Source organism: Rousettus aegyptiacus, unplaced genomic scaffold, assembly GCF_014176215.1.
Source record: "Rousettus aegyptiacus isolate mRouAeg1 unplaced genomic scaffold, mRouAeg1.p scaffold_m13_p_8, whole genome shotgun sequence".
Classification (NCBI taxonomy): Eukaryota; Metazoa; Chordata; class Mammalia; order Chiroptera; family Pteropodidae; genus Rousettus; species Rousettus aegyptiacus.
In genome coordinates, this window is record NW_023416311.1 from 58919734 (window position 1) to 58941413 (window position 21680).

Below are 21680 nucleotides of genomic sequence, written 5' to 3' on the forward strand. Positions count from 1 at the left end.
CAAGAAGACTTTCCTCTACCCTGCTTGTTCACTCCTTTCTCTAAACCTTTATGTATGTCACTTTATACATACGCCACAGTTTTTATATATCTTTCCCCTTTGCCTGCTAGACCTTCACCCTCAAGCTATTTTATTTCTTTAAGATTTGCTGCTTAGTTCAGTACTTTGCGAGTTTTCATAGCAGGATTCCATCCAATGAGAAAATATTTATTGAGCACCTAATACACTAGACATTGTAGGAAGAGCATTAAATGAAAGATATAATTCTGGCCTTCAAGAAATTCAGCCTAGTACAAGATGAATGAGTAAACATTAAATACCAAGTGGGCTTCAAGAGACTTGGTTTGGTAACGGAGATAACATCATGTGTATACGCAGCTTATAAAACCAGAAAATAAAGGACAAAACCGAACAAATCCGTTTAAAGGAGGAAGAGGGATGAGGGGCGGTTTAGGTACAACTACGCCTTAAATAGGCTCAAATCCAATGCAGTTATTATTCAAGCATCTATAATTCATAGCACCTGCCTCAGCATCACTAGGAGAGTTTGTAAGAAGGAAAATATAAATTCATATCTACTAACATCAGAATGGGGGGGGGGGAGAGGACATTGAAATCTGCGTTTTAAACAAACATCTAATGTATTTAGGCTACCCAAGTTTTTAGAATACTGAGGAACTAAATTTCGCAGACCTCCTCCCTCAGCTACTCCCTCATTCTAGCCAAAGAGAGCCTGTGGCGTCTCTTTTCTTCCCTCTTTTCCCTTCTCCCAGCGCTGCCCATCTTGTTTTAGGGCCCTAGCCAATAGCCCATAGGCCTTGCCACCGCAAGTGAGGTCCACCAACTCGGTTTCCCAACAGCCGCGCAGGTACTCAGAGCTTCGCTTCGCAAAGGATTCGGGGGAAAAGCAACGGGCCAATCGAAAGCACGAGTAGGGCAGCAGGAGAGGCCGGCAAAAAGGTTTCTTTGATTGACGCGAAATATGCCCAATAAGAGCAGAGGACTAGGGATACTTCCGCCTCAATGGGCAGGACACTAGCAATTTCTACCAATCAAGCCCAGAACCATCTACCTTGTGGGAGGTCCTTGAAGCCGCTGAGGTCGTTGGTCTGTTGAACGGCTTGTGCAAGTGTTGCTGCCTTGTGTAGGGGTTAAAGTCGTTCTTGAGAGGAACGTCTCTGTCCGAAGAGAAAATGAGTTTAGCTCTGAGGTCGGTAATGAGGTGGCAATGCTGTCCACACCCTCAGCGGTCCCCAGGGCGGGTATGAGTGGAAGGGAGGCAGTTTGGCGCCGAGGCGAGGAAGGGGATGCAATTTGGGACGAGGGAAAGGAACTTCGGACAACCTCCCCGGGCCCGGAGCCCAAGCCTGCGGGCCCAAGTGTGCCGCAGGTGATGAGTCCCGTGCATTTCTGCTGAGGTAATCATACCCGTCAGCGCGTTGGGCTGTGGACCGCCAAAAAGATGGGCTGTTTTAGTTGCAAGGAGGTGGTGAAATATCGCGAGGTTTCTCGCGGTGTTACCGCAAGAAATCAGGCCATGGAGCATCCCTTGGTTCAGTTCATCCTTCCCGTTCTGCGGCCTCCCCTCAGCAGCACTGCTCCTGACATACTATAAATTTTGGAAATAACACGAGCGCCATGCTCTCCCGGGGCCCTGCTTTACGGTATACCTAGAGACCCAAATTACCTAATTTCTTGAGCTTCTTTGTCTTTAATTCAGTTCCAACCTCTAATCCTTGGTCTATTGCCCATCCGCCCCCCCACCCCCATCCCCGTCCCTGTCTCAGCTAGATGATTTACTTTAAAAATAACTATGTAGTTACACCACTGTAAAAAAAAAAAAAAAAAAAAGAGCCATATTCTGCTACGGGATAATCGTGGTATCTTTGAATGGGGTCAATTGTTGGTTGGTTGTTGACTTGGCCATTCGGAATTGTGGGAAGACTGACCCTGGGAATGTCCAAGCCTGTGTGAAGTGAAAGCTCTTTCTCAGCTTTCTCATATCTCTCCTGGTCACTTTCTAGCTATCTCTTGCCTTTTGTTGTTGTTTGTAGAGTTAAGAGAACAGAACTTCAACTGCAAAGAGACAACGTGTTCTAGGAAAATCAGTTGGGTTTTACATTTTAAAGTTTTATAGAATTTTCTGTTTCAAACATACAAGTGTTGCAGCCCCATTTGAAAATTTGGAACACAGATCGATTGGCCTCTCTTAAGAAAGGCATTTCTGGCTTTTAAAATACATGTCCTTAAAAAAAATTTTTTCTGGAGTTGATGAGAAATTAAATCTAAACTTACACGTTAAGTAAGATTTACATGGCCGTTGACTCGTCATATTATTATATAGAATCAGCACAAATCTGTACTTTTTTGGTGTTTAATAGTCATGATTTGTTTAGACTCAGTATTTTGGCTGATTAATATCAGTGGAAGAAATTATAAAGTGCCAAACTTAGAAATGAATAAAAACATTTTTAGCCTACAATTCCAAAATACTTTGTAAGTAAATTAATAAATGATGGTTGTTTTTTTGGTAGTAATTTTTATAAGCAATGTCAAAAGTATGCCTAATGTAGTCATTGTCAATTATGAATTTTAAAAAAGCCTTCATGTAGTAGAATTGTGTGAATAATAAATATGGATGCTTTGTTTGTTGTTGGCGTTTCTGATGTAATGTTTCATATTAACAGTTCTTCCACAGTAATATTAGTGGGAATAAATGCAAAACTAGCTGGAAGGAAAATTAGGTCCTCATTTTTTTTTAACATCCTGTAAGACTGTTCAGTTTGGGGAAGTACAAATTTATAGTAGCTTAAAATGCAATAAGCAGAGCTTTAGCTCATATAAGGAAAATTTCTTTATCTTTTTCAAAATACTTAAAGAAATTTAGAAAATTATTCATTGGCTAAGTTTTTTGACTGCATTTTTGAAATCTTAGTTTAATCATCTAGAGGCATAGAAGAATAGGATTTCAGTGGACTAAATAGACTTTTCTTCATTTTATAGAAATGAACTTGTAGTAGACAAAACAAAGAGGAAAAAAAGAAGAGAACTCTCTGAAGAACAGAAACAAGAAATTAAAGATGCCTTTGAACTATTTGACACAGACAAAGATGAAGCAATAGATTATCATGAGTTAAAGGTAATAGTATACTTTATAGTATTTTTTGTTAAAATGATTTGCATTTTTGATAGTTGGTTAAAAATACATTTCTAAATAAGTATTTTAACTAAACTGATTTTGAAAATATGAAACCATTTTAAACATTCACAGTTAAGTGCTATAATAAAATCGAATAGTACTCCTAACTTATCTTTTTAGGAACTCCTTTTCCCATAGTACAACGAATAGTATTTTTAATGTAAAAATACATTCCTATGAATGGGCTTATTTTTCATTCACAGAATTGAATTTTTCAAACTATGAGATTTAAACATTCTTCCTATAGTCTTCCCACTTTTCTGTTTGTTTTGAGACACTCTTTTTTCCAATTGGGGAGTGTAATTTGTCATTTAATTTGACCATTTTGGTAACAGTCTCAACCTGCTTTCTCTGGTACAAAAAACAGAAGTGATGTCTGATGTTGACACAATGTTAATGAGGAAAAATGTCAACTTCAAGGCCTAGAATTATTTATAAAGATACAAAGGAAAGTTGGTGTTTAGGGTAATATGGTTCTGATACTCAGCACGGTGAGAAAGGTAGCTTTTTGTAGTTCTTTAGCTCTCTTTTTCCACTTTTTTTTTTTTTTTAGTTGCCTAGCTTTTATCAGTTTTTCTTTTATAATGTCTCTTTCATTTGTTGCCATCATTATTATCTTGGTTTGGGATCTTATTTCATGTTTAGAGCTTCCTAAATGGCTTCTCTATTTTTAGTTCACCCTGTATGCTACCATTAGATTCATCTTTCTAAAATTCTTTCACCCTGTTGTTCATTGCTTATAAACTTTTAGTGGCTGTTCATTGTACACTGCATAAAGTTCAGATTCTTTCAGTTGTTATGGAATATTTTTCACATTTTCCATCTACTTTCATCATTTTCAGAGCTTCCCTCTGAGCTCTTCCCATTTAGATAAGGTAAGCTGCTCTGTTCACTGTCCTCAAGCTTATTTTTTATTTTGGTATCTGTTTTAATACCACTCAGCCTTTCTGAAATACCCTTCTATTCCACTTTATCCATACATATATCAAGGGAGAATTCGAATCTCTTCAAGTAAGACTTCTTTAACCATTAACATGTCCCTCCTTCCTTTTTGCTAGTAACAAATGTCATATACTACTCAATAACTAATCATGTAGGGTTTGATAATAATTCTTATTTTAATGTCGTTTTTTTAAATCTGATGTATAACTTTTTAATTATTCTATGTGTTTTTTCCCTTTTTTTCTATTTTGGTGGTTAATCCTTTGAGAACAAATAACTTGTTATGTCTGTGCACTAAGTAAGTGCATCGTACAGTGTATTCCATAAACACTCGTTGTTTGGTTTGTCAGATAAAAAGAGGGATATATAAATTTAAACTGCAATTTAATTTTAATACTGAAGAAAACTACCTTTGCTATTTAGATACATAAAACATACAAAAGAATTAGGTTTTATTAATGCATCGTCATCTCTTAAGTTGTAAAAATTTATTTAAGAATTTGAAATCACTTATTTTGAAAGAATACTTTATAATTTGCTTTTCCCTTTTAATCCAAAAGGTGGCAATGAGAGCCTTGGGGTTTGATGTAAAGAAAGCTGACGTACTGAAGATTCTTAAAGATTATGACAGAGAAGCCACAGGGAAAATCACCTTTGAAGATTTTAATGAAGTTGGTGTGTATTTTAATAGTCTTTGTAATTAGCAGTTGTTAGGAAATCATCTGGTTAATATAAGTTTTAAAAATTCTCTGGGTTATGGAATTTTGTTATCGAACATTGCTGTATATGTGGATCTTACTGGTTTTTTGGGGGTACCCTTTTTGCTGATTTTCAAAGAAAAGATTTACTGCCTTACTATAGGACAGATTTATTATTTTGTCTTTTTTGTTTTGTTCTGAAGATTCTAACCAAGGAACTTTAATGGAAAAATATCTTTTCAAGTTTATATAATATGACAAAACAAATGATAATCAAAAAATTATTTTTTCACAGTAAATCAGAAAATTTGGTATTCTTTTGTTTGGAAAAATATTTCTCAAGACCATTCTGGTATGTGATTTTTGTTGGTAATGTGGGAGAAGAGGAAACCTGTAGCAGTTGGCATCTTTGGCTGTAGATAAAGTGCATACCAACGTTGACAAAACTTATGATGGGCTACATACTCTAGATGACCTTGATCTTGGTGAATAAAGTCATCTGTTTAAGGTTGCCAGTGGAGACAGGATTATAGTAAGGGAAGCAATTGGCAGATTGGAAGCAGGAGAAAACATAACAACCAACTGAAGATAATATGTCATGGGCTTAATATGGTTGAATTTTTGTATAGTTGATTTTAGTGAATTATTATATATATGTGTGTATACACAGACACATGTATCAAGCTTTTTAAGAATAGGGGATTCTGGAAGACAAGGACTTTGTTATTATAACTTATATTACCTAGAATTTTATTCTTAGAATGTACATATTATCAGGTTTGTTTTTATTCAATTAATTTTCTACACCAATGATATAACTTTATATGGGTTATGATATAAGCATACTGTATATTTATTTTTAGATATTTTTGAAATTTAGGAACAAATTCAGTTATGCTCACACACAAACTCTTTAATTTAAATATTCAGCAAGAAGCAATATGAGGATCAAAAAGAAATGGCAATTAGTACATACAGAAAAAATAGATTTATATTATTATATAATTTTTTTTGTAAACCTGAAAACTCAAACCAAAAGTGAGGAAGAAAGAAGTTTAATGATAAACCTGAAAGAGAAAGCAAGCACAGCACAAACGGTCCACAACTTATGAAATAACAGATGACTATTTAGAGAGGCAGCTTATTCCTTTGGGGAGCATATTTCTTTTTTTCCTCTATTTTATAGAATTATTCACTTGAGAAGAGGGAGAGAGCCATCTCTATCCTCCCAATGTTGAAGCTCTTCTTTAGTTTATGATCTTGGACTACATTTCAACTGAGATTGCTTATTTATAGAAACAAGGTATTAGAATATAGTAGAAATGGTACTATTAGGAAAGAGCTATAATTCAGGTACATTTGGTACAGTGTATAGTGGTTTAGCATGGACTTTTTGGAACCAGATTACTTGGGTTCAGATCTTGGTTTGCCACTTACTGTGTAACTTGGTCATTTTACTTCTCTGTGCCTCATTTTCAACTATAAAATGGGAGTAGTTGTATTACCTCATAGAGTTCTTGTGAAGAGTAAGTAAGTTAATATTTAAAGTCCTTAGGAAGGGCCTAGGATTTAGTAAGGCCTAGGATTTAGTAAGTGGTAATTAAGTATTTGTTGTTATTAGTACTTTAAAAATAGTTTTTGTTTCATTTGTTTCATGGTTGGAAATAATCATATGCATCACTGGAACAAAAAAAGTATTCTCCATATATTTCTATTTTTCAGCTTACCCTTTTTTCATAGTTCTAGGCTATTTTAAGTACTATGTCATTGTCATTAATAATTTTATTAAACATTTCCTGTTAAGTGAATATAGTTTTTAAATTGTGGTTTTATTAGCAGTTGAAACCAGAGCCACATGCTATCTCCACCTTTTCCTGACCCTCCATCTTTTCTGTGTTACTAACAGAGCAGAAATACTGGATTCATTCTAGAATAAAGGGCCATAGCTAAACTTTAGCCTTGACTTTCAAAGATCAACTTTTTGACAGGCTCAGCACATACTTTAGCTATTCTAAGGCTACCTATTGGTAATACCAGTTTGTCAAATAAAATGTATTACTGTTTGGAAATCAAACAGTCAAGAACTATGTATTATTCCCATTTGTCGATTATTTTTTAATAATAACTGACAACAGATTAACATTTTATACTTTGGGACAAGTAGCTCCAAATCAGAATGTTTAAGTCTTAATTTTAAGTACCATCTATTACTGTCTAAGTACATATTCTTCGTTTATTCTATATGAAGGCTGACATTTAACTATATTCTTCCTAATGCTAGGAAAAAAGTATTAAAATATATTTGATGTAAGTTTAGAATCTAGACAACCTGAGGCTAGTGAGTAACATAGGTATTTTAGAAATTAATGCTTTAAGGTAAGACCAAGATAAGTCAGATATTTGTACTCCATCTATTTTTGGCACATACTGCTTATTTCATTGTCTATATAGAATAGAATATTGTACTACTGGGTTTTGGGGAGTGGTTTTTGCTTATTTAACAAACATTTGCTAAATTTTTGGCATTAGGTACTGTGCTAGGGTGAGAGAGGGGAATTAAAAGTTATTAAGAGGTTCTTCTTCTGAGGAGCTTACAATTTAAATGTAGGTGACCAGAAAGCATGTGCTATGTGGTAAATTATAATTTTGTCTAGGGCAGAAGTTGGCAGACTATAGCCCTTGGGTCAGCTACTGCCTGTACACTGCCACATCCATTCTTTTGTGCTACTTTTGTGCCACAATGGCACAGTGAGTAATTTAGACAGACCAGACCTCCCAACCCCCAAAGCCAAAAATATTTACTATCTGGACTTTTAACAGAAAAGATTTGTCAGTTTCTGATATAGAGCAATTAAAGACTTTGCAGAGGGGATTTTTAAATTTAGGCTTTGGGAATGTGAATATATAGGCTATCATCTCAAGTTGAAGATTGTGGGTGGAGTAGAGAAAGAGTGGTATCGGAAGTATAGCATGTTTGGGAAACTTTAGGTGGTCCCTTGCTCTAGAGGATAGGGAAATGATTGAAAAGGTAAGATTGGGCCAGATATCATGTAAAGTTTGGACTTTATTCAGCAGAAGATCATTGTCAATTTTTAAAGAGTAGATGATATATTTTAGAAAAATAACTTCCGAGAGTATTAAAGATGGATTGGTGGGAAGAGAAATGGCAGGTAGAAAATAATAGATGTTTTATGCTAAAGGTGATGAGAATGAAAAGGAATACATTTAAAAGTAAAAAGGTGGCATTCTCAGAACTCTAGGATCTAATCACTGATTAGATTGATGGGCTTAGAGATGTTAAGACTTTTCAAATACGAGGAACTATCTGTTAATGGTCATATCGTTTTTGGTGGGGCAGTGACAGCTGTCTTGGTTATGGTAGGAGGAGTTTGGACTCCAAAATATTGAGTTTAAAGTAACTGCTATGTTTGGATAGAAACTTCCAAAAGGCTGTGAGAAATATAATTGAAGCTATATTTCTAGCATTACCTTTAATGATTTTTGATAAACTTTTAATGTGATTTTTTAAAAATTTGCTGTATTAAGTGGTTTTTGTAGAGTGTAAGGACTATTTTGAGAAAATACATTTCTGATAGTATAATTAAATTATATGAAAGTAGTTAGACGGACAGAAATTTGTAAACTAAATTCAACCCACTTTAACTGCCTGCATATTAATTGACTTATTTTCATTGGAAAAAAAAATGTTTTTCTTATAATGAAATTCTACTTTGTAGGTCAGGAATAGAACATGGAGACAAGGAGGAGAGTCACCATAAAGCTTAATGTTTGACTGTTCAGAAGGACAGTTACAGTTCTCAAGAAAAGTTGCATTCTAAGGCAAAGTATTGATAAAAGATTATCATAAGCCCAAAGCACCAGTGGGATAAGAATTTATACATCTTGGAGCCCCATCTGTTCCCCAGATCACCCTGTTGCTTCTTTAAGTACATTAATACTTTGAGCAAGCTGCTTTTTTGGTTCACCTGTCAAGGAAATTATTTAATTGGTGAAGGAAATTTCTTAACACTTTTTTTTTTTCCTTGTCCTGCTTTTTTGTTGGGACTAAATTCAAAATAAGTTGAGTATGAGCCATGGAGTTAAGTGTGGTATTTTATTTTGGTGTTATGGCTGTATATATGCCAACTCCTTTTTGACTGAATATTTATGAGCTTTGATGATTTGCATATTTATAGTAATATACTTCAATTAGTTACTTGGAAGACTTTTTGGATAAAATTAATGGATAAAATAAAACTACCCAGTATATATGTAGATGATTTAACATTAGCTTGAATAGGTGCTTATTTTAAAGCTTATTCAACTAAATACGATGAAACAGGAGTAAAACAACAATAATTTATTGGGAACTTGAACTGTATTTTTCCTTTTAGGTGCATTAAACATTCTAGTATTTTTCTTCTACCAGTATTTGCAAGTTTTTAATGATTCTGTAAACCTCTGTAGGATTGAAATATATTTTATGGTACAGTGAAAGTCATAAATACCTTTTTTGTTGTAGTGATAGACTAGCATGTAGAATTACTTCAGAGATGTTTACATAGATATTTTCAGAATTTTATACACTCACTTAAAAAAATTTTATACCACAGGTTTATATTTCAATTTTTGTTATCGTGGCTATTGATAAAAGACTGGTAATATTGAATTTATTATTATATATTGTTACATTTAATATAGTAAAATACATTAATATTTTCAGCTATCGAGGTCTGAAATTACTCACACTTAATTTTAGTTAGTTTTTGAAGTTATTATCTTGCTGAACAAATGGATATGACTTTAGAGAGATCCCCTTCTTTTTTCCCCCCTGACTCTTACTACAGTCAGATTCAATTCTTTTAATAGCTAATTTTCATATTTTAGAAAACCAAAAGATTCTTCTAATTATGAAGATATCAATGGAATTATCATCCATCTGAGATTGTACCTATATTAGTGATGGGAGTGCATTTTATTATGTCAGTTTTTGTTTTTAAGTTGAATTAAATTCAAAGAACAATTAGTGTTACTATTAAGTTTAGCCAGTAAACAGCTTTTATCTAGTTAGTTTTAATTATTAAATTGATAGAACATGTCTACAACTAGGTTACAAACTCCTAGACACATGTGTTTGATGTCAGAGGAGCATAGTACAATTCTCGAAAATATTAGACCTCAAATAAATGATGGTGTGTGTGTGTGTGTGTGTAGTCCTTTTTATTTTGCCTCTGTGCAATATAGTTTTGCTTACTCTTAAAATAGGATGAATTGTTGATATAAAGGCTAAATTTTAAAATATGGATTTGTTTTTTTTTAATTTCAGACTTATCTCTTTGAGTTTTGGAGCTTTGATTTGGCATTTTATTGTCAAAGTAAATGTTGACAGTTTCACAACTTTACTTCTCATGTAATACTTATTTGATATCACAAATGGATGCCTTCGTGATTATAAAGGTTTATTTTTATCTTCTATTTTTTTTTTTAAACCCTAGTGACAGACTGGATATTGGAAAGAGATCCACATGAAGAAATATTGAAGGCATTTAAACTATTTGATGATGATGATTCAGGTAAAATAAGCTTGAGGAATTTGCGACGTGTCGCCAGAGAATTGGGTGAAAACATGAGTGATGAAGAACTTCGGGCTATGATTGAAGAATTTGATAAAGATGGTGATGGAGAAAGTAAGTTTTGAATAAAAGGTATTTCAAGTATTCGTAATATACAGATACAGTAAAGTTTTCTAAAACCAAATGTTTTTTGAGACCCTTTGCAAACTGTCTCTCTTAATTTAGTGTAATTGTTATTTACCATGTAATGGGCTTTTTATATAAATATTTTACGTATTCGATTTAGAATGGAGCAGACCTTTAAAACCAACTATACAGATTGTAATATGAGTTTCCATACTTCAAGAATGTATTTTCTTTGTGGATAAAACAATCACCAAAATTTCAGCCACTCAGTAAAATTTCAGCCTTTAATGCCTTCTTCAACCTGCATGTACTCTAAACTGTTAATTTAATTTTTATTGATTCTATCCTTCAAGAATTTTCAATCTGTTCTATATCCTTGTTTACTGCTGCTGTCCTGGTTCATGCCCTAATTTCTTATAGGAATGTTATCATAGCCTCATTCATTATTTTCTTGGATGCCTGCTGGGTCTAGTGTTGAATGTACCAAGGTGCTACAAAATGAAAAGGGCAGATGTGGTCCCTGCCTTCACTGACTTGTATGGTAGCCTCCCAATTGCCCTCCATGCCTATAAGCCTCTACTCTCTTCCTAATTCAGTCTATTGATAGCATTCTTTTCTTAAAGTATAGCTTTGATAATATCATTTTCCTGTTCAAACACTTAGAGTGATTCCTCAGTGCCTGTAAATAAAATTAAAAGCCTTCCTTCTATGATTTATCTTACCTTAAGTATCTGGTTTTGTTTTCCACTGTAGTCTTCCACTTATACTTTAACCCTTATCTCCCATGAGGATTAAAGTAGACAAAATACATTCATCTTGAAAACACTTTTTTATGCTGCGCCTTTCATCATACCATTCCTTAATCCCAGAATTCTGTAGTTGCTAATTTCTGTCTGCTAAAATGTTGGTCATTCTCTCAAAAACATTTTGAATTCCATCTTTTTCTCAAAAGCCTTCCTCAGTGGTCTTATTTATATGAATTATGAAAATTCCATTGAAGGCCTATAGCATTTAGGGGAACAAACTATTTTGACACTTTCATACACTGCCTTCTGTTAGTTTTATATATATATATATATACATACATACCCCTTAACAGCAGTATGGAATCATAGAGTGTGAAAGGTCTGAGGTTTTGGAATCATACAGACCTGGATTCAGATTGAATCCCTACCATTTACTTAGTTGCTATGCAATTTTGTGCAAGTTTTCAACATTTTCCAAGTCTCACTTTCCCTATTTATAAAAATGAGAATGATAATACTGTACAGGGTTCTTGTGAGTATTAAACGAAGATAGTTGAAGGTGCCCAGCATTAAATGTAAGCATGTTTTCCGTATTCTTTTTTTTTTTGTCTTTACTCATCTTTATGTTGCTCTGCATTTTCTTGAACGTTATGAGTGCTCTAATGTTTGTTGACTTGAAGCCCTGAGGGGTGTGTTATAGCAGACATATGTTGATATAGTACCAACTATACATATATACATAAATATTTACATGTATTACCTTGGAAATACCAGCATGCTTTAATAAGGAAGTATGACATTAGCTATCAGTTTAGGTTTATAGATTGTCCTTTAGAATTGTACATTATTGCATATTGTCATATTTATGTGAATTTTGAGAAGTATAAAACTTATGTTTTTTAATATTAGTTTTTTTTCAAGGGTGTTGATATAGTTATTTATATTTGAAAAAATGATTAAAACTTGAGGAACTTTGAATGATTTCTTAAGCTGTCACTCTAATATTTGAACCTAGAATCCGCTGCCTTAGTATTCTCAGCCTTTATTACCCTAAATTAGCTTTAACAGAACTCTGTTCTGGAAAGGTACTATCTTCAGTGACATAGAGAATCTTGGCATGTCTGTTTCATAAATCTTTAATAATGGCTACTACATGTGTCAGAAGATCAGAGTTATGAAATTTTTTTTCTTGTACTAGGCACATGGAATTAGATTTTGGTTATTAGCTTCATTTGACATTAGAAGGAAATAACAATTAGGAAGCTGCCTCTTAAATACAAACTTGATTTGAAACTTCGCTTGGAAAATGTGTTCATTTCTTCATCCCTTGTGAGATTGCCCTATCTGCTGCTTTTGAAACTTATAGTTCACACCTGTGTTTTATTGCTTGAAGATTTATTTTAGTGCATCCTTAAGACATTTCTTCAGTCCTCACTGCTTGCATTACTCCACTTTAAGTCATGTACAACTGTTGCTTGGGTATCTTGCTGTCATTCATTCAAGTGACTTAATAGGCAAATAATGTTTTTTTCTCTTTTCCCAAGTGATTGATTACAAATAAAATAAAACTGACATATAGTCTTTTATTATTAAGATTTGTTTTGTTTCTGGGGAAGGAGGGTGGATACCGTATGAAAGGAGCCTAATCTTGTAGTTTCCAATCAGAGTACAGGTATCCAGGGGTATCTGAGCTATCGCATGAGGTATTGGAATTCATGTATACATTACATATTATCTGTAGACCATATGAATAATAATATTGCACATGGATATATATACTGCTGTTTTTCACCTATATCTGAAATGCTATTGTGAATGATAAATATACTTTGCAGAATGTCATTCATAGTAGCTACTTGATATTTTTCAAAAGAGACATACTACGTTTAGTTGTTATTGTAACAAGTTCATAAAATTATTGTTGAAAATTGTTGCAGAAACAGTGAGAACTACAACTCTAGTCCTTTTTTTCTGTCTTTGGGATACTGCTTTAATTTATATGGGTCTCTGCAGCTATGTGAAAATCTGCCCATTTTTGCAAAAGTAGAAAGTTAAACATTTTATGATAACTTGTTAATCTGATCAAAAATTTTAGCTTTTGGCTGCAGTTTTTCTTAGATATAATCTACTTTCTTTGTATATGTTAAACTGGTAAAGATAATACTTTGCCGCCTTTTTTGTGTGGACTTTAGTAATTCTTTTGTCTCAGAATTTTCTATACTTTTCTGTATTTAAGAGCAATGAAGTTTTTTTTTGTGTATATTAAAATAATAAACATGGAGAATGAAGAGTTAAAGGAAGATACAATCTGAAATATAAAGCTGTGGTAATAATGTAGAAAGAATCCCTTCACCATCCATCCCAACATATATAAAATAAAACAAAACACAGTAAATCTTTTTGGATGAATGGAAGCAACATTTAAAAAGCCAAAGTGGACCATCTTGTAAATAATTATGATGAGTGTTGACATTTATTTAGTAGTTAATGTATGTTAAGATTCTGTGCTGAGCCTGTTACATTGTGGATTATGTTAATTTTCATAATGACTTTTCCGAAATAAATACAGTATTATACCTATTCGTGCTTAGGGTAGATACATGTATAGATAAGGAAACTAAAGCTCTGAGAGATTAGTAATAGCCTGTCCAAAGTTATCACAAAGCTATACATGGTAGAGCTAGAACTCAAATTCAGATTTTTTAATGTCAAAGAACATGCTTTTATCTAAAATACTGTGTTGCATCTTATGCTATAAAGTTAAATATTAATTAGATATCTATGTTTATTGAGTTTAAAAATTGCATACTATTATAGGAAGCAATGGATAGTAAAATATTCAATTGGCACTTCAGATGCTAAAATTTGTTTTTTTCTCTTATGAAGCCAGATGGTCTCTAAGGTACTTAGTCTACTTAATTTCTTTATTTTAATGACATGTAATGTGATTTACCCTATGAAATGATAGATTTCTGAAAAATTTGTTGAAAATGAAGTGTCATATTGTTTGATTCAGTAAATATTTTTATCAAATGCCTCTTTTAAGGTAGGTACTATGCTAGATTTATTAGATATAGGACCTTGATGTAAGATAGTGCTCAGGTCTTGAAGGTTATGAAACTACACGTTCAAAGGGATCACAGATTCTCTTAATCATCTGAAAAAGCTCACCGGTTATAAAGGAGCTTTCTTCCCTTCAGCCTTCCCCTTTTTTGTTTTTAAGTATTCTGTTTTTAGGTATGAAATTATAGAATAGTTTAAAGTGCTTTTGACATGCTGTAATACTTTAAGATGTTTAAATATAAATAATTTAAAAATTAAGTGTTTTGTGTTTTTAGAACAATATAAAGCTTAATTTGAAATTCAAGTATTGAAATTTTACATTTGAGAGAAAAAAATTCTAGATCTTTAAGTAAAAAACTTAAATACTTTTTGAGTATTTTAATCATGGCTCTGTTATACTGTTAAAACAATTTATAATCAAAGTATTGTAAGACTGCTTTCATTATGTTGTTTTTCTTAAATATATACTCTTATTTCCTGTTTTGGAATAGATGCTTCAGTGTAGTTTACTAAATCAGGGATTCTTAAATGAAGGTGCATAACAATGAAATTATTTTTTTTATTTTTGGATTTTTAGGAGTTTATTTGAACCAATCTGACAACATGCTAGAAAGCAAAATCTCAAATGCTCTCAACAATGAAATTGTTTCAAATTTTTATACACTTTAATATTCTTAACTGAGGAGAGAGAAGGGTCACAGCCTTCATAAAATATTGAAAAAAACATTTCTACAAAGGTTAAAGACTGCTACTATAATTTGTAAGATTATTGAAAGTATTTTGAGTATTATAGGTTTTGTGTTCTGTGTCTGTCATAGTGTCTTGTTGATGTTTAATGTTGAATGCGTGGATTCATGGTTCTTTATCAGCTTCTGGACAGTTCATTCTTCTTAATTCCTTATAGCTTATTTTTGCATTATTTTCTGTCTTCAGCCTTTCCTGAGGTGTTCTCCTACCTTAGCTTTGTTTCTATCTCCTGTCAAAACAAATACTTTATTTTTATTTTAGAACCCAAGTCAAGATTTACTTTTTTCTAAATTTTTCTCATCAGTTATGATTTTTTTCCCATTATATTGGATTTTTTTTTCATCACTGTTATGTAGTTTTTACTTTAATAATCATACTTTGTGGTTTACAGCAGTTCTCTGCTCCAGGTATAAAGTCTGACTAACATGATTATTGAAATTGGTTTTCTCTGTGGTTTCTGAAACGAGTACACTTTTTTTCCCTGATGTACATTTTTTCCCCTCAACATATTTAATTGGTTCATTTTTTTTCTAACTCTTCATTATGAATCCTTTTAAACAGAAAAAAATGTTAGACTTGTACAGCAAGCACCTTTATAACTTCTACCTAGATTCAATAAGTAATAATTTACTGTATTTTATCTTTAGTGTGTGTATTTTTTCTGAGTCATTTGAAAAATATATCTTGAATCTGACCCCCACTCCTAATATTTTAGCATGCATCTCTTAAGAAGGAAGATGTTATCCAAAAAAAAAAAAAAAAAAAAGGGTATTATCTTTTCCATGATACCATTGTAATGCCTAAGAAAATCAATGGCGCTTTTATAACATCACCTAATATCTTCCTCACTTCAACTTCAAGATAGTCTAGAATATGAACCCTGGTTTGTTTTGTAACACAACCCCTAGCATAGTCTTGGCATTCACTAGGCACTTAAAAATATTTAATTCGGTGATATGTTTTCCCATATTACCATCTAGAATATTTAAGACTTAGAAATAACCCAAAGATTATCTCTGTGGTTCAGTATTTTCAGATGAAAAAATTGAGATGCAGAACTGTTCTGTGTCAGAGCTGTGATTGCAGTCCAGGGCTCTTCTTTCTTATTATTGTGGTATTGTTATCATTATCAAAATTATCATTTATAACTTGTGCCTTGTTAAGGTATGTGTTAAGTCTTGGGACCCATGAACTCACCTGTTTTATAAAGATGAAGCATTCTTTTTTGAACATTTCTATTAATAATTCATGTATATGTATATGTATTGTTTTTTAAAATTTATATTTCATAATATCACATTATTACCTATTGTCACCTAAACATTATGCTTTATAAACTGGAGGTTCTTACAGAATTTTATTTATAATTTTGGTAAACAATTAGTCTGTATCAAGATTATTTCCTGCATTTACACCTGTATTTTGTAGTTGCTATATTAACTTTGTAATTAAGCTTAAATATGTATCTCTTAAATTACAATTTCTCTAGATACTTTTGAGGTATGGTGACTTGGTTTCAATTAGATTTTCTTTTAAAAAGGCTTTTAGATATATGTTTAAAAAAACGATGACTTTTCAAAAAATTCTTATCTATTTTTATCTTTTATAATTTTAGTTTACATGCATGAGATATTTAAACTTATTTATGAAGGGAGGTTTGCTAAATGAACTAGTGGAATAAAGATTATAAAGATAGTTTAACCATTTAAGAAATTAAAAATTTTAAGCTTTAAAAACTGTTTTTGCAAATGCATACAAGTATTATTATAGCAGATGTTTTTGTAACATATAATATTATGTCATTTTTCTAGTTAATATTATAGGATACTAATTTATATTGTGTATCACATTTAGTATGTTTTTACATCCATGAAATTCTATTTAATAAACATTGTTCAACTTCCTAGCAAAGAAGTAAATAAAAGCTATATCTTGGTTTATTAAAAATTTGTATAGTATAAATTTTAGAGATACTTAGTGTAAAATAGAAGTATTGTTCTCTAAAAAACAATTTGTATTTCTGACTTACATTTTCTTTCTTACCACAGTAAATCAAGAGGAGTTCATTGCTATTATGACTGGTGACATTTAAAGAATTACAAGGATAAACACTAAGAATGTTGCAGTTATCATCTTACATTCTATTTTTGTGCTTGGAGGCATGTTAAAAAAAAAAAACCAACTTTTTCCAAAAGGACCAAAAATAAGCATCTTATGTATTCATATTTTACTACTGTTAAGTTTCTTTGTATGAACAGTATTGTTAGCACTCTAATAGTTCATAGCTTTGTATTTATAATATAGCTTTTATATATATAAAGTTTAAAAATTGAATTATGTGGTACACATTCTTTGAAGGTTTTTAGTTCAGCATTAGTAGTCACTTTTGTTTGGTGCACATGTTTTTCAGACTTTAATAAAATGTTTATTTTATTAGTATTTTAAATTTTCTGTTTTATTTTAATTTCCTAAAATCTATTAATCCTCAAAAGTAGCTTTCTTAAATCTTTTCTCTTTACATTACTGGTTTCAGAAGCAAAATTAAACTACAAATAACAATAGAATAGCACATTTTTTCATTACAAGTTTGACATTTGAAGTTTCCATACAAGGTGATGACTCAATATAAGCATAATTGAGTCATGTCTGTCAGTTTGGAGGAAAAAAGTGTTGTGCATATAGATCCATTTATCCTCATGTGTTATATTCTATGAACTTTTGGTGTCTTAACGTAAGTTATGACAGTTAAATGTGGTTATTTCCTTCAATTAGTTGAATACAGTTTGAATCATGTAACTTCTTGACAAAGAAAAAGATTTAAATTTTGGAATTTTGATCTGTTAAGATAATTGTCATTCAGTTAGAAGTCACAGTGATGAAAGTCCAAAACTGTAAGCCACAGAAATTTTAAGGCTGTGTTTTACTTTTATAAAAGAACTTATATTCTGTAATTCACCAGGAAATAGTAGAGACAGACTTTGCAGGTATGGGTGGGTATTTGTAAAGTTTACGTTAGGAGAAAACAAGTGGTTATGGGAAACAGGTGATAGGGAAATGGTATCTATACTGATCTTTCACTAATAATCGGGTCACTGGTAGTATGGGCTCTCTAGGAAGAAAATTGAATTGTCTTTTCTGTCATCTTTCCTTAGATTTTTTTTGTTTTAAGTCTAAAGTACAGTAATAATATGAGGCACTTTAAATGTTATGAGCCTCCTAGAGTATTACATGAAGAGTTATCCACTGGACATTTAACAAAAAAAAAAAAAAAAACTCAGTAGAGAATAATATAACAGTGGTGGCATTTCAGTTATCTAGAGAGCAAATTAATTGTTCCCCACATTAATATTTAATTTTGAATATGAAATCAATGTTTACAGTAGTGATAATTTCAAGGCAACACATAGACTTAGAAATTTAAACATTTTTATCAACCTTACCAATGAATTGTTTTGATCACAAAATATATTGATTTCCAGGAAACTGAAGAATAAAACACAGATAAAAATCTAGGCTTGATCATCTGCTTTGTTAGGACAAATAAAATAACCCAAGCTACTTTTTGTCACAGAGATAACTTCTTTATTCTTTTTTTTTTAAATTAGTTTCAGATATACAGTACATTTGATAGACATCTATATAGTTCGTTAAACGATCCCCCCAATTGCTCCCTCCCTTCCCTCACCCTCCAGCTAGCCAATGTATTCATTCTAATTGCGTTCCCTATACTGTGCTCCCCATACCTGTGTCCGTCCATCAGCTACTAATTTGTATTTGTTTAAACCTTCACCCCATTCTCCCTACCCTCTGAACTCCCCTCCCCTCTGTCCATCACCAAATTGTCCACAATATTTGTGAGTCTGTTTTTGATTAGTTCGTTCTTTTTATTTCTTAGATTCCGCATATAAGTGAAATCATATAGTGTTTATCTTTCTCTATCTGACTTAAATACCTTCTAGGGCCATCAAAACAATGTTTTTCCATCCCCTTCTTTTTAGTCAATGTGTTTTAATCTGAAGTGAGTCTCTTATAGGCAGCATGTAGGTCTCTTATAGGTCTTGTTTTCCTTTCCATTCATCTACTCTTTTAGTTGAAGCACTTAATTCTTTTCCACTTGAGGTACTAGGAATGTAGTTGTTACCATTCTTTATTTCTGTTTTTGATGCATGTTTTTTCTTCTTAAAGAAGTCCCTCCAACATTTCCTTTATTACAAGCTTGGTGGTGATAAATTCCTTCAGCTTATTTTTGTCTGGGAAGCTCTTTATCTGTCCTTCAACTCTAAATGATAGCTTTGCTGGATAAATTATTCTTGATTGTAGATCCTGGGTCTTCATCCTGTTCAATACTCTTTTTGCCAAGCCCTTCTGTCCTGCATAATTTCTTTTGAGAAATCAGCTGCCAGTCTTATGGGTGTTCCCTTATAAGTAACTATCTTTTTTTCTCTTGCCACTTTTAATATTCTTTTTTTGTATTTAAACTTTGGCCTTTTAATTATGATGTGTCTTGGTGTGGACCTCTTTGGAAACCTGATTTTTGGAATTCTCTGAGCTTCCCGGGGTTTTATGTCCATTTCCTTCACCAGGTTAGGGAAGTTTTCCATTGTTATTTCTTCAAACAGGTGTTCATCATCTTGATTTTCTCCAGTTAGGCCAATTGGACAGATATTTGGACCCTTAATAGTGTTCCATATGCTCCTTAAATTATTTTTATAGTCTTGGCATCTTATCTCTTGCCATTCTGATTGAGTGTCCTGATTGGCTTTCTCATTCTCTAGATAGGGCATTTGATCCTTTTCTTTATTCACTTGGTTTCTTCGTTTATTCCATTTAATATACTTCTCATCTCAGATAATGTGTTCTTCATTTCAGACTGGTTCTCTTTTATAATTTCCATTTCCGTTTTTATGTTTTTTTTAATTTAATCTCTTTGTTGAAGTTCTTATTGAATTTAACCAAAAGTTTATTGAGCATCTTTATAACCAGTGTTTTGAACTCTGCATCCGTTAGATTACTTGATTCCATTATATCTGGATTTCTCTTTTGTTCTCTCATATGGTTTCTGTTTCTTTGTCTTTCCATTTTGGCTGCCTTTCAATGTCTGTTTTTATGTACTAAGCAAAGCTCCTAAGTTTCCTGGTCTCATTAGTGTGGATTCGTGAAGTAGGTATCCAGTGGCACTGTCCTAAGGGGCTCAGCTACAGGCCAAATTTATCTCAAGCCTCTGCCCTTCCAGGACCACCTGTTAAGATTCAGCAGTTAATCCACAGATGCTGCACTTATAGTTGTCTCAAAAGGCCATGCCAGAAACCAAGGCCAGCTGCTTAGCACCTAGACTTGCTAAGGATATACCTGGATGTGGCTTGGGTAAGGCCGTGAGTTGGGGGAGGTAGGGTCTCAGAGAATCCTCTGGCTGCAGAGATGATGTCACAGCTATGGCTGCGCTGTGTCTGTGCTTTGGTAGCGGGGAGGACTCAATGGGACAATGGATATCGCACCCCCCCCCCCGCACTTCTGTATCTGGCGAGTCTTGCTTTGGCCCTCACCCCAACAGTGTTTCCCTGTAAGTCACTGGTGTCCCCTGCACGCAGCTGAATCAGCACTAGTAATCAAAGCAAGGAGATCCGTCACCGTGAAAATCTGCTTGGGGACGCAGTCCCTTTAAGAGGCTTCTGCCCCTGCCGCTGCCGCAGTCTCCATCTCATTCAGCCGCTCTAGGCCTGCCAGCCCCATGTCCTCGCCCCGTCCTACCTTCTGCCGTTGCAGGGTGATTTCATGGATTTCTCCTTAGTTATATGGCTTGTTCATCAAGATCCCAGGGTGATTTTTCCTTGCTGCTGCTCCTTGTTTCCGTCACAATTTTGATTCGGTCACCAGAAGGGACGAACAGAGCCTTTATCATCTATGCCACTTTGGTTGTCCTCTCAGATAACTTCTTTATTCTTAAAATAAATACTTATTCCTTGAGATACTAGCAGTTTTGTTTCTTCTTATAGAGAGTTGAGGGAAGCGTGCTCACCTGAGTTCATGTTTATGGACAGTTTCTCCTATAGAAGGATATGAATTATGCTGATTTTTTTTTCAGGATTAATAACTTTAGAGTCTAAAGACCAATAAAATTGGTTTAGTAGGGGTGGCAATAAGAAGAAAGGAATGAATTTGCTTTAAAAAAGAGGAAAGTGAAGGTGGGTATTATATTTATCATAATAGTTGTATTTATCATGTAGTGGCATTTCATGATGTAAGAAAATGTCTGTTTCTTGCTAAACTTGCCTAGGGCATTTCTGTTTGATGTTCTGGTAAGCTTTGGTAGTTTGGGATTTGCCAGATGAGATATTTACTTTCACCTTTGTTATAAACCAACAGAGCATACTTTCTAAAGAAGCTATATCCTTATTAGCAGCTCTTTGAGTCTGGAAGTAGGTAGTTGGGTAGAGAGGAAATCAAAAACATATTTGTTACTCAATATGTGGTAGGTACTTTACTAGGCTTATTTAATCTTTTATTGCAGGAAATTCATGCATCACTTCTAATGGCAGACTTTCACATTTTGTTGATATGCCATGTAAATGGCCTTAAATTAGCAAAC

General features: G+C 33.1%; 2 protein-coding genes across 3 annotated transcripts in view; one reads left to right on the forward strand and one right to left on the reverse strand.

The window, feature by feature from the left end:
* POLR3G (RNA polymerase III subunit G) overlaps positions 1–1179 on the reverse strand; it is a 70145-nt gene extending 68966 nt beyond the window's left edge. Inside the window, exon 1 of the mRNA XM_016145036.2 lies at positions 1073–1179. The gene's annotated coding sequence lies outside the window, so the exon portion shown is untranslated. The remainder of the gene's footprint in view (positions 1–1072) is intronic.
* Positions 1086–17530, forward strand: CETN3 (centrin 3). Of its 2 annotated transcripts, none has more exons than XM_016145043.2 (5): positions 1086–1210; positions 3004–3139; positions 4702–4816; positions 10335–10526; positions 17143–17530. In XM_016145043.2, exons 1-5 carry the CDS (start codon positions 1194–1196, stop codon positions 17184–17186), a joined length of 504 nt encoding a protein of 167 aa, XP_016000529.1. In that variant the 5' UTR covers positions 1086–1193; the 3' UTR covers positions 17187–17530. The 2 variants fall into 2 exon arrangements, with proteins under 2 accessions (XP_016000529.1, XP_036081964.1); XM_036226071.1 differs by lacking the exon at positions 1086–1210 and adding an exon at positions 1624–1664.
* The last annotated feature ends 4150 nt before the right edge of the window (positions 17531–21680 follow it).